This window comes from Alternaria hordeiaustralica (assembly GCF_023758085.1).
Source record: "Alternaria hordeiaustralica strain BMP 2776 chromosome Unknown scaffold_41, whole genome shotgun sequence".
NCBI lineage: Eukaryota > Fungi > Ascomycota > Dothideomycetes > Pleosporales > Pleosporaceae > Alternaria > Alternaria hordeiaustralica.
The window spans coordinates 156,889-170,186 of NW_026056813.1; the positions used below are offsets into that span (position 1 = coordinate 156,889).

Here is a 13,298-nt window from a genome sequence, read left to right on the forward strand (position 1 = left end):
CTCCCTGTAAACGCACTACTAATGCTCAAGTTCTCTAAGTGCTTGAATTCACCAGAAGATCATTCCAATCACAACAAATCGCACATCCAACGGTACCATGAAAGACACCTTACCATCAAACCGCATAACGCTCAAAGTCCACAACAACCTACCGTGGCGATACCTTTACATACCCGGTCTATATGCAATTCTTCTTGGAGGTCTCACGTTCTCTCACTCGTTTGATTACTGGACGATGGACCCTTATCCAGGTAAGGCCATCGGTTGCTCGAACATTCTCGCCGGCGTTCTGGGTACGGTCCTAGTCTACATTGGTATCAGTGCTTGCATGGGCTGGTACTTCTTCAAGGATACGTATTTTCGACGTGCGGTCGGAGTAGATCCGGCAATAATTGACGTTTTCGGGATGATCAACGAGGAAAGATTCTGGAGAAGCATTATACAACGCTACCCATGGCGCTATGCACAGAAGCTTGGTCTATCGCTAGTCATTCTCGCTCTCTTCATAATAGCTTATGGAGCGGACATGCATCGCATGAACCCTGGATCGACAGACTGGACAACGGTCCTTCCGATTCGATTTGGTATAATGCTAGCCATTATCCTCAAACTGGCAGGCCTCGTCCTCTGCATGGGATGGCATGTATTCAAAGATATAAAGACAGGCGATACAGAAAATCAAGAAGAATTAGGACCTCATAGGACTTACAATGTCTCGACGTTGGGTTCCCTGAATGTCACAACCTTCGCCAACCCCTTCACTCATCCATACTTGAGCGCTGTTCCTCCTACAGTATGTACTGGTTGTACATTGTATGGTGCTTTCGGTTTCTCGGGCGTACTTACTCCTGGCGGGCCGATGGCTGTACGCCCTTTCGTATCATTGGCAATCGCTACTTGCCTGAACATTTTTCTAGTTGTCTTCGAATTCATGTACAATTACAAAAACCGTGTTTCCGCCATGCAGGAAAGAATGACTGAGATCAATATGCGCTTAGGAACGGATAGCGACAGGTCTGGAAATGTGGAAGAAAGGACTCAGCACTCGCGCACGACCTGACTTGTATCGCTATGGAGTCAAGGGAGGCCATGCTGGACTTCGCGAATAACTGTGGATCGTCTGCGCACTGATCAAATGGTCATGAAGAAGCAGAGTACTTCTACTCTTACCAGAGCGAAGAAGGCGGACAATTCAGAGTAGTCATCCGCTCATTTAAGATAATCAGCCTCTTTTTCGATAGACTTTTAACTAAACGCTATGCCACATCATCGTTTGGTTCCAACGTGAACATCATCCGAGGGTGTAAACTGAGTGACCCTCATAGATAGACATGAAGAAGACGCTCGACGGGGGCATATCATGGGAAGTACACAAAACAGGGACCAGATTGAGCAAACATCTAGTGATGCCCAACTAAGCACAGTTAGACAAACTCGGTGAGAACTCAAGTATTCCCCGCGACCTACTTAGAGAAGGTAGTATAGTACAACTCCAGATCTGCGAAAGCAGACACGTCGCAGACGTACGCTTGGATGCTTGCAGAAGCCTCGGCCGAGCTCCATCTCAGCACGCTAGCTGTCATCGCGCGCTGTAGCCCGCACCCGCCGAGAGCGTACATCGCTTTCGTTTTGGCCTGCCTATGCGTGAAACTTAAAGGATGATTTTCATGGCTGGAGTTCTTAGTTGGAGTTTCATTGCCAATGTTTAGACTTTGTCACGATGTGCGACGTGAGGGGCAGTACCCGATGTCGACACCGAATGGCAATCACCCCGCACGCCCGCACGTCCGGTGCCGCAGATCATGTACCGGTATATAGATGTACCAAAAGTACATACCGACAGCACCTACTGTGTTGCCGAATACGCGAAGCACTTCTTCTGTAAACCCGTACCACTATAATATCTCACCATGCCGCTGCCCACTGAAGTCGTCCAAAACCTGAAGCAGACCGTCGATGCAGCCTGCGCGGATCCAAAGACATCTATCCCAGGAACTAGCGTCGTTGTTGTAGGGAAAGATGGCGAAGAACTCTTTGCACACGCCGCTGGTCAACGTGGTGTTGCAAGCAACGAGAATATGACTCTCGACAACGTGTTTTGGATTGCATCTTGCACTAAGATGATCGCCGGGCTGGCCTGCATGCAGCTTGTTGAGCAAGGACAGCTACAGCTAGATGATGGGGATGAGTTAGAGAGGTTGGTTCCGGAGCTGAAAGAGACGAAAGTATTGCAAAAGGATGGTAGCCTGGTGGACAAGAAGAGGAAGATAACACTGAGAATGCTCTTGACACATACCGGTACGAGGCCGTCCTCGCAAAGTTGAATCATCTCGCTAATAATAACCTCCAGCTGGCTTTGGCTATACATTCTTCAACGAATCTCTGTGTGCCGTATTGGACGGGTTTGATGAGTTCTCCGGGGACGTCAAGGACATACTTCAACCGCTGACTTTTCAACCGGGCGAGGGCTGGCAGTACGGCGTAAACATCGACTTCGCTGGCCTGGCTCTCGAACGCAAGACTGGCATATCGCTAAACGACTACTGCCTGAAGAACATCTACGAACCGCTAGGGTTGAAGAACATAACCATGTTCCCCAACGAGGATATGAAGAAGCGGCTGGCGTCCATGCATCAACGAAACCAAGATGGCAGCTTGGTCGAGCGAGACCATCTACTCCTCAAGCCCTTGAAAGCTTCGAGCAACGAGATTGGCGGTATCCTGAACAGCGGAGGCGCAGGTGCTTTCGCAACACCATCAGACTATGCGCGTAAGTTGCCCATAAAGCAATGTGTATACGACACCACTGACAGAGTTTAAGAAATCATCGCAACGCTCCTCAACGACGGCAAGTCGGCCAAGACCGGCGTCCAACTCCTCAAGAAAGAGACGGTAGACCTCATGTTCACGAATCAGATATCACAGTTCCCCGACTTTGGTCGTCAGGGAATCCCAGCGGCCAAGCCTGACCTCACAAACGCTATTCCAGACATATACCCAGTGGAGGGTAAGCCTCCTCAAGGCTGGGGTCTGACGTTCATGCTGTCCAACGGAGGCCCGACTGGTCGGTCCAAGAGTACTGGGTTCTGGGCTGGGCTCCCGAACTGCTGGTGGTGGTGTGACAGAGAGAAGGGAGTCGGCGGGATCGTTTGCAGTCAGATCCTGCCGTTTGGCGATCCCAAAGTGCTTGGATTGTGGTTCGACGTTGAGACGCAGATCTACAAAGCCTTGGGGGCTTGATCGTATGTCATGTTGGGTGTCTCTGCTTATGCAGTCGGTCCGTTTTGTTTTGTCGGATTCGGCCGGATGGACGTGATCGTCATTGTCTTCATATCGAAACTCGCGTCAAATTGCACCCTGAGGACCGGCCGATCTCCTTGCTCTCTTGGTGTACTCTTTGAGAAACGTCAAAACCGTAATGTTGGGTCGAGAAACCTTGAGTTGTGCTATGAGTGTAGTGCACATCACACCCCCACATCTTTTTAGCGTTATGTGTGCCATACAGGGTTGCATATGGGCGAGAGATAAGCCGTGAACGGATATGGCGCATGAACATGTAAAGAACTTGTCGTTTGAACTGCGATTCGAGTGGTCTTTCGTGCTGGCTGAGACGTTGAAACCCGTCCGTGGCTGCCTGTGTGGGCCGATCCGATGCTCGTTCTCCGTAAGTAGCCTGCCTCGAAAGTTTCGGAACAGTCCGATCGCCATTCGAGGGACCAATTATAACAAGGATGGCTGCAGGCTCAGAGAATAGTGCCTAGGTGAGACCGAGCGTCCGGTACAAGCTGTCCCGTGAGCTGTCTGGATGCCGTTACAATGGAAGAGGCAGTGCTTCCTTTGGGGAGAAACAGGCATCTCAAGACAAGGAACATATGATAGAATAGCTTCGATCGACAGAAACGGCCGTGCAGCATCCATAATCGTCAGTGATGAGCCGGACTGAAGCTTGCGTTGAGCATCGTTGTGCCCTGCCACGCGTTAGCTTTCCCCGCATTTCTGTGTTGGGATGTGGGTCCTAGCCGGCGACGCGGGGTGTGCATATCTGCAACGCACTTGCCTCTTTGCATAAGCAGACCTCTCGTGCTTTTCCCTCTTTTCGACTGACAATCCGAGCAGCAGCCATGAACTTCGTGGACGTGCAACCAAAGTCGTTCCTCGATTATGCCTGGACGTCGCCATCTTCGGGGGCGATGGCAGCCACCAAACCGTCCAAAACGAGTCGGAAACAGAACAGATGCTGCGACCAATGTCGAAAAGGGAAAAGAGCGTGCGACGCCGCAATTCTAGAAGACACTCTTTTAGAAACGAGCAAATCTGGAGCAACCCCTACGGTGTTCCATTATAGTGGTAAGTCATGCCTTCGTCGATGGTACCTAACGCGCAAGCTAACCTGTCAGACGTTTATGGGCCGCTAGCATCGTGCGGTAATTGTGAGAAGACAAAAAAGAGCTGCACATTCGAATGGCTGCGCTCACAACGCGTATCGCAAGCTGCGCAACCAGTGTCGACAACTTCACCGCCAGCGAAAAGGCGCCGCACAAGAAGCAATTCGACCAGCCGAGCACAGAAGCCAAACCTATCGTGCCAATCCAGCGCAACCGTGAAACTGAAAGAAGACCGGCATCCGCACGGCGATGGCCTTCTGTCCCATACCACGCCCGTGGAACTGGGCGTGACGTTTGCAGATTTTCCGTGTGGCTCATCCATGTTCACCACCGATCCTACAATCGCATTCTTTGAAGAACCATCGCAAGTATTCGAGAAAGAAGGGACCGGAGATGAACCAGAACTCGCTGGAGGGCTTGCCGAAGAAAGCTGGACTATACTCGGTTGCGACTCTGGCAGAGGCTCGTCTCTGAAGACAACATCGGAGATCAGCGATGATAAGCTCGAACGCGACAGCCCCTCTGAGAGTCAGGACACCAGCAGCATAAGTCCAAGTAATCCGCCTTCTACCATATCGGATGGAACGATCGCTCGTACTAGTCTCAAACGGCGACGCTCTAGCTCCTCAGCATCAATCTCAAACGGTGCGCAACCTTACCCAGTGATATCATATGCCAGCGATCTTCTTTCATCAAGCAACAATGCGTATCTGACTGAAAGCCTGCTGAGGATCTATCATGATAGTTTCGAAAACGCACTTGCATGCTGGGTCACAGAAAGAACCTGTCCCTACAGTGCAAAATCGGATAACCTGCTAGCCACAAACGCTAAGCCTGATTGGAATCGAATCTATCACAGAGTGGTGCGCCTCGATAGGCTAGCTTCAGCCATCAGAGGGCGCAAGCTTACTCAAACGGAAGACCGCGCAGCATCTAGAGCTCTAGACTTGGCGGTCTTTTCCTTCGCTTCACAATGGGCACAGTCCAGTCCCAGAAGCAGAACGAAGTACCCGTTCCACAGCACCTCGACCGATGGTGGCAGTAGCGTCTTTGATAGTATCGAGGACGAATGCGCACCGGCTGGCGTGAACTTTGATCGTACCCTGCAGATATCAGCGTGGCATGAGGCCCGCAATGCACTGCAAAAAGCCGGTGAAGTGGAGTCCTTCCGGGTGGTACTTGCACAGATCATTTTCGCCCTGACACAACGGCCTGTGGAGGCAGACGGGGCTCAGGATGAGCAGAACGCTCTTTCGAAGACCGAACTACTGGCGACCGACGCCTGCACGGAAGTCCCGATGGAACAGACCCCTATGCTTTCGACCGATCAGGACGTCGATGAGTGTGCAGATCTGATGTCGAAGTTGGATCTCGCTATTGAGTCCGACGGACCTCCTGTACATCTTGAATCAGGCCTTCGACTCATTCACTCCTTGAGGTCGCGCATGACCATGTCGAGAGAAGCGCGATACAGCAACCCCGGACCAGGGCGCTCTGCACGGCAACGACGCTCGCCCGTTGTGCGTCTTGAAGACGCCGATCGTGCGACAGTGGACCTTCTGTTCTGGGTCGGTGTCATGTTCGACACGCTATCAGCAGCCATGCACAAGCGACCACTGGTGGTATCGGATGAAGATAGCGATGTAGTCATGAGCGAAAGCATGCAGATTGAGCACTCGGCCCAACAAGCGGCAACACCTTCCTCAACAGACGATGGACTGTGGGACGACTACTTGTTCTCTCGGCAACAGCAGAATCCAGAACATGCGCCCACAAGATGGCCATGCTCATTCGATGAAGCCGCAGCTGCGTTGTGTGACGCAGCCCCGGTCAAGGTGTTGCTGTTCAGAAGAGTCTGTCGGATCCAGACGCTTCTCACAAGAAATGCACGAGGCGCGAAGGTCGAAGAGGCTGTCAGTGCCGCAATGGACGTGTGTAACCACTGGGATGCGCTGTATGCGCCCTTCGTCCGAGACTGCATACAGAACCACGACCGCCTTCCACCACGCGTCCAATCATGGTACGTATGCGTCACCGGACACTGGCACCTTGCGACTCTCCTTCTTGCGGACTTGATGGAAGTGGTAGACGAATCAGAGCTTGGACTTGAGGAAGCCACACATCAACGGAATATTAGTGCCTTCATCGCGAAATTCCGCGAGAACCAATGCCGGGTCCTATCAGACCTAGCGAGCTGTGCATGCCCGCGGGAAGACGCATCATTCGCACAGTCCGAGTTCCATTTCGCAGTCAACGAAGGCGCACTGCTGACGGAGCCATGGACTGTAGTGTTGATTCGCGCGTTCGCCAAGGCAGGCGTACTGTTGCTTGAGTCAGATACTCTGCTGCCGTCAGACCTGGATCGAGAGGATGCTTTTCAACGCGCGGATGCTTGTATTAAGGCGTTGTGGTTTTTGGGTAGAAAATCGGATATGGCCCTTTCGGCGGCGAATATCTTGGGAGAGGCGTTGAAGCTGCGACGCAAAAGTGCGCAAGATCGGGTTAGCGACATGAGCGTGTTTTTGGAGAGTGAGCTGTGGCATGATTTGGAAGGGGCGTTCGAGGTGGACTGTGAACTATAAGCCAGCCACAATGTACTATTTCTGTGACCATGATGCGCAATTTGACAAGATGAAGTGAAAGAGTGAGTACTGAGATGGATCGAGCCTTGCAGGATGCCCAAATGGCGCTTAGACTGAAAAGGCAAATCACGTGCTCTCGCGTCGCGCAATGGAACTTTGGAAGGAGCGATAGTGAGATTGGGCGACGGTCGACCGCGCCACGACTTCTGCTGTCATCTGGATCAGCAAACGATGTCTGATTGAGCCTTACCACATAGCAGATTTGCTTATCGCCTCCTTTAGCAGTGGCTGCCCCAGCCTGCCACATAATCCTCGCCCATCGCGCTAAGACGCGTGCAACGGTCGGCTAGCCGACCTCCCATCTTCCCCACACCCACGTCATGGGCCTTCCAGCGTAGGCCTCCAGACCAATTGGGATTTAAGCTCGTACTGACGCCTGGACAGGTTATGGGACACTATTAAGAAGCACGAAGAAAGCGTACCCGTCGCGCAACTCGCCGAAGAGCATCACCGGCGTCATGGCAGGTCACTCCGCATTGCTGTCGACGAGGCTGATTGGCGCTTCAACAACCTCACGGTGCAGCAAGTTTACACTATACGGGAGAGTAAGTAGTACACGTGTCGTGTCTGCTCTTGCTGACAGGAGCAGCCTCCAACGAGTACGCCTACCAAGGCATCGAGAAAGCCATGTTCTACCGTATCTGCCGCCTCCTCACCCTAAACATTCAGCTCATATTCGTGTTCGATGGCCCCGGTCGACCTTGGAAGCGGGGAAAGCGAGGTGGGCAACGGATAAACTACGAAGAGCAGCGCTTGCTCAAGGAGATGCTTCAATACTTTGGGATCCCATACCACGAGGCCCCGGGGGAAGCAGAGGCAGAATGCGCCCGTCTGCAGATTCTGGGCATGGTTGACGCTGTTTGGTCGCAAGATTCTGACTGTATCATGTTTGGCTGCACCCTCTGGCTACGCGATCACCGTGTCGCGAAAGAAAAGGGCACGACAGACAGGTCCAAGGAGAACACCAAGAAGAATGGGAAATACGCCAGCGTTGTTCGAGCACACGATCTGAAAGAGAAATATGGCCTAGACCGAGAAGGACTTGTGCTCTTTGCCATGCTTGTAGGTGGGGACTACGACGTGAAAGGTCTACCACAGTGTGGGCCGGCTCTAGCCTTGCAGGCAGTCAAGCAAGGACTCGGTCGGCGGCTTTGTGCCTGTCGAGATCAGATGGAGTGCGGCATGTGGACTGTGGAGCTGGCCATGTTCCTGGAGCGGAGTGCTCGCGGGCGCGCTATCGAAATCCCGCCAGCCTTCCCAGACTTCAAGACCTTACAAAAGTACTACAAACCGAAAGTCACCAGCGACACAGATTTACTTAGCAAGTCGCGCCTCAACCTTGACTATCTTCGCCCGATCCAGGAGCTGAAGTTGCTTACACTTACCAGCGAGCGCTTCAACATATGGGGACGTTTATACATGAACTGGATTGGGCCTGTGCTGCTGACACGAAACCTCACCGCAAGAGATCCGTCTCTACCACAAGAACTGGTCCACGGCATCAGGCTCACAAAGCAAAAAGCGAAGAAGACCGACAACGAACTAACCATACGCAGCTTCGAACGTAAGCTGACCTTTTCACCCTTTGGCGTCACTACCCTGAGCAGGGCCGACTTCGAGGGCGAGCGGTTAGGGTGCTGGAACGGAGACAAGGAGACCCTGTTTGACCCAGAGCATCGTGTCGAATGCGAATATCCCGAGTACTGGCTGCGTAAAGTTCTTCCGCCGGACGTACTGGAACCGCCCCCTGCACCACCAAAGCGTACGCCAAAACGCAAGCGACCAATAGCTGAAGTTGGGGAAGACGGCGAAGCCTCAGGCACAGCTAAGCGAAAACGTACGAACAAAAGAGACGATATATCCGCTGCCCGGGCTACATACAGTGCATCCCCCAGGAAATCCAGAGGACCAGCTGCAAAAGCCAAGTCTCAAGATACGAAAATGACGCCCACAGCACAAAAGATCTTCGATTATATTGCACTCTCGGACTCTGAAGATGAGGGTGGGCTTTCTCTACCAGCCAACGCTCGCTCTCAAGAACCTGCATTGAATCAGCCGACGACATCTCATATCATCGATCTTGGTTCGCCTGAGCCGTCAGATCAGGAGAACGATTCACCCGTTTCGGATCCTTTCCGAAATCCTGTAGCAAACACATTGCCATTCGATATCCCAGATGAAGAAGACGAAGAGCTGCAGTTAGCTTTGCGGCTAAGCATGCAAGATCAAGGCGCCAAGATACCCCCAATACAAAGGCCTTCCACTTTACCGTCTTCACATCGTGGCAGATACGAAAGCATCTTCGCAATGAGAGAAGCCGGCAGAGATGTACACGGGGCCTCTGTACCTGCTTGGTCGCTGGATGAAGCACTGAGCGCGGCCGTGCCCTCCAGAGCTTCTCAAAATCCCCGACGAGTGGAGAATGAATCGCGCATATCAAGCATGCCAATGAGGGGTGTTCACGCAGGTCTTATAGGAAGGGAACCAGTCGACCTACCTGACTGGTCGCGCCCTCCCCCGCGCGCTAATCTATTACCAGTGTCTGCAACGCTACCTTCGAATCCAAATACAGAAGATCAAGTTACACCATCTCCTGCACCTACCGCAGCTGAGATACGCGCTGCTCGGCTTCGACACTTCGCAACGACGCCTCCCGACCCTGCCAAGGACGCAAACGAGCCACGTACTTCTTCGTTTGCTGTCATGCCAAACAAACAACCAACAAGTACTTATAAGGTACCAGTGGGGGTTGAGTGTATTGATCTGACGGATGACTGAGCAGCAGATTTGTCTCCACTCATCATTCACATGTTATATACCAAGTACACCCACTGTTACCACTGTTATACGAGCTATACACGAATAAGTGAAAGCTGTGTCGGTTGAATGCTTACATGCATAGCATCACACATCGCCTGGGCTAAACAGCTCGAAGGTGAATGGCTGTGGCTACTGGACTCCTTCTGCGATCATTCAATGCAACCAGGAATTCTCCTGTTCGTTGGTGGCAACGCAGAGCCATGGAGGATAAATGGGCTACCCAGTAGTCTAAATGCGTTTATACAACTATAGACCTCAACCGAACATGGACTCATCATCTGCCACATACCAAGACGTTGTTGACCGCGTACTCGCCGTCTCTACACCCACGGAAGCACCACGGGATGAGCCGACGTGCTTTGTCTGTGGTCGAGAATATGGAAGCATCGGTGCAGGCGTCGAGACACACCTGGACTTCCTCAGCCAACTACCGGGAGCATACAGGAAGACCTTCCTCGAACAAACTGTCGAACCAATCCGGACACCATGTGGACATGTCTTCTGCCTTTCTTGTCTGAGTGTGTGGTTCAAAAGAAAGCGAAGATGTCTTTGCCCCATGTGTCGCGAGCCGATTGAGATTCCCTTCCTCTATGAACTAGAAAACACAGACGACGGTCGACGCGATGTCGGCATCCAGGGCCTCTCCCTATCCCTGCATATACCAACATCTCTGGCAAAGGAGACGTACCGCATCATTAACTTGCAGACTCGAGAACTGCTCACCACTACCGCTCCGATGCCGTTCCAGTGGAATGCAGAAGCCATGATCCACGATTTGCCCATTATGATGATCAACGTGGCTCGTCGCTTCCATTACCAATCGTTGAGAAAGGCGGAAGGGGTGCCTAAAGATCCTACTTATATGAAGCGACATAATCCAATACAACTCGTAGCGACTGAACCTCGGTTCAACGATCTCAAGTCTCTCGGGCGCCCTGACGCACCACTCGCCAAGCACGCAGATGCTTTTGAGATGTACCGGCTCGTATGCGACCGTATCAGGGATCTTGAGGGCACAGTAGGTGACGGCTGCGGTCGATGCGCAAACTGGGAGGCCTTAGCGCAGGCATTGATGTACAGAATCGTTCGACAGAAGATGCCTCAGGCCGACGGAGGTATCAGCCGGATGCGTTGGCGGCACTATGTGTGGTGCGTGATCAAGGCGGTGTTTGTCTGGCAAGCGTACTGCGAGCGCGCACGTAGGTTGATGTGCCTGCGTACACAGCAAGTGAGCGTTGATACTACAAGGACAGAGGAGGGCGTCCGAATGTATCAGGTGGGCTGAGAGGAGTCTGATTATCAAACCATCATCTAGACATGGCGTGAAGCATTTCTCGAAAATCGTTCACATTTCGTCAGTTAATGTGCCATATATGATGTCCGTGATCTCATCATGCTGTATTGAATCCTGTGAATGGAAGTTTGTCCTATCCATTTGCGAATTGTTCACGCCTTAGCCAGAGACACAACGCGAATCTTGGACCCTACGCGAATAAGTTGGTCTTCCACGCTCGTTTCATGTCCACCCTTCTCGCGCAGTGAATCCCAATAAAGCCATCCGTAGTGTTGGGTACGTGATGAACGGTGCCACTTCGTATGGCCTTCATCGGCGATCGCAGTAGGCTGTGAAGCCGTTGCCAAAGTTCCCTGTCGGAGCGGCCTTCAGATGTCGATATCACAGCTCTAGTCAGGACACCAATACCACCTGCCCACTGCCTGTAACTTGTTTCGCAAAGTTGAAGAATGTGTCTTGCCGCCATTTTCAGTGCTTGTCCTTCAGTGTGTAGCCTCCCTTCATCGCGGCAATCCATTCCCAGCAGCACCACTCGCGCCACTACCCCCACTCCCAGAACTCTCACCACTCCCATTCCCCGCTCTAACTCCCATCCTCGCACCGGGCTGCCTGGCCAAAGCCAACCTCAACGGCTCCTCCCTTCCCTGTCCAACAACCCCACCACCACTCGCAACAGCAGTCCCGCTGCCACTCCCGCTTCCGCCTACCATAGGGCCTCTCCTTAGTAGTTCATCAAGACCTAGATCCCGCCATGTCGGCTCCTTCTTTGTCTGTGTCGCTCGCTGGATGCCGAATGCGGCGTGTTGGTCTGGGACGACGTCGTCTTCGTCTTCGGGGTTTACGGGTTGGAGGTGCGGCGGGATGTAGATGTCTTCCGGAGTGAGCTGTGAGGAGGTGAGGTTGGTGAATTGCTCGAGGAGGTCGGCGTGGTGCGACGAGTGCATGTGCAGGTAGGTCGCTGTTGAGTCGCGCGTCTGTGGGGGTTAGTATTGGGTTATTATTAAGAGGGCAGGGTCATCAATTACCATTTCGGGGTAGGACTCTGGTGCCAGAGGTTTGCGAAAGTGTGTGTAGTATCTTCTCCGCTTTGTGGTTGTACTGTTGTATCGCCGTGTTGTTCGTGTTTGTAGACGCGGAATCGCGCCGCGTTAGGACTGAATGGCGCGCTAACCTGATCCGGATGCCTCTGAGGCTTGCGCATATTATGCTTTAACCTCACTCCATCTCAGTGATCTTCTCTACAATGTCATCCATGAAAACCCTTCCATCAGCTGATGTACTGTTTGTTTGAGGCCGAGAGGATGAGTAATGCTTACACGCTCCACTATACACGAAGCCCCTGTGCGACGGATCAGTAACAGCACCATCAAAATGCCGATCGATTCATCAATCGATGGAGGCCATTTACCCCGTCTTGTCGCGGAATACAGAAGGTTTCCTTAACTGCCCGCGTCAAGGATTTCACCAGGCTTCCATTGAGTACCCGGTACCTACGTAGATAGGTAGGTAGTCAAGATCATTCGCCTTTGGAAGCATGCCTCGTCCGAGGCGTCATCATCGGGTCCCCTAACCTTGAATGTAGCGACTCAATGGAGCAATAACACGATTCTGGACGGCGATAGTGATTCACAATGCGCGTTACGGGCAGCGACTCGCCCCGTCTAGTTTGCCGAGGCCTACTGCGTTTTCTCCACCTGATCACAACCTTGGAAACTCCACGCTATAGGGCACACGTCATAAGACTCAAACTGCTCCTGTCGTAAATCGTGTAATTGGCACCCTTTTACTGCAAGACCTTCCCTCGCATCTTCTATTCAAAGTCTTCCTACCTCCAGTTCTGTTGTCAGCATTGCAGAATAGCAGATCTCTATACTAGTGACCGACGTAACCCCGTTCCGCATTCAATCACAATGGCTGAGGGACGCTGCAACTGCGGAGGCATCAAAGTTTCCATGCCTACTATGCCTGAGCAGTCCGCTATTTGCTACTGGTATGTATCACCACTGTAGCCTCTATCGGCATCATACTGACTAGGGAAGCGCCAACTGCCGCCGCGCAGGTGGAAGCATCGGATCAATCGTATATATCCTCGACAGTCCCCAAGTCACAATCAACGATCCGAACAAGTATCTCAAAGACTACCGAGACAACGACACG

At 52.4% G+C, this 13,298-nt stretch overlaps 3 protein-coding genes across 3 annotated transcripts; 2 read left to right on the forward strand and 1 right to left on the reverse strand.

Annotated features, from left to right (window-relative positions):
- Positions 1-1,910: 1,910 nt before the first annotated feature.
- J4E84_010466 (uncharacterized protein) lies at positions 1,911-3,240 on the forward strand (the record flags this gene model as incomplete). Its single annotated transcript, XM_049393021.1, has 3 exons — positions 1,911-2,298; positions 2,351-2,770; positions 2,822-3,240. 3 exons carry the CDS (start codon positions 1,911-1,913, stop codon positions 3,238-3,240), a joined length of 1,227 nt encoding a protein of 408 aa, XP_049239280.1.
- A 2,118-nt stretch (positions 3,241-5,358) lies between these two features.
- On the forward strand, positions 5,359-9,805 carry J4E84_010467 (uncharacterized protein; the record flags this gene model as incomplete). Its single annotated transcript, XM_049393022.1, is given in 4 exon segments — positions 5,359-5,426; positions 5,443-6,921; positions 7,412-7,572; positions 7,617-9,805. The coding sequence occupies 4 exon segments, from the start codon at positions 5,359-5,361 to the stop codon at positions 9,803-9,805; spliced, it is 3,897 nt and encodes a 1,298-aa protein (XP_049239281.1).
- A 1,836-nt stretch (positions 9,806-11,641) lies between these two features.
- On the reverse strand, positions 11,642-12,169 carry J4E84_010468 (uncharacterized protein; the record flags this gene model as incomplete). The annotated part of the gene is made up of 2 exons (XM_049393023.1): positions 11,642-12,115; positions 12,167-12,169. 2 exons carry the CDS (start codon positions 12,167-12,169, stop codon positions 11,642-11,644), a joined length of 477 nt encoding a protein of 158 aa, XP_049239282.1.
- Positions 12,170-13,298: the final 1,129 nt, after the last annotated feature.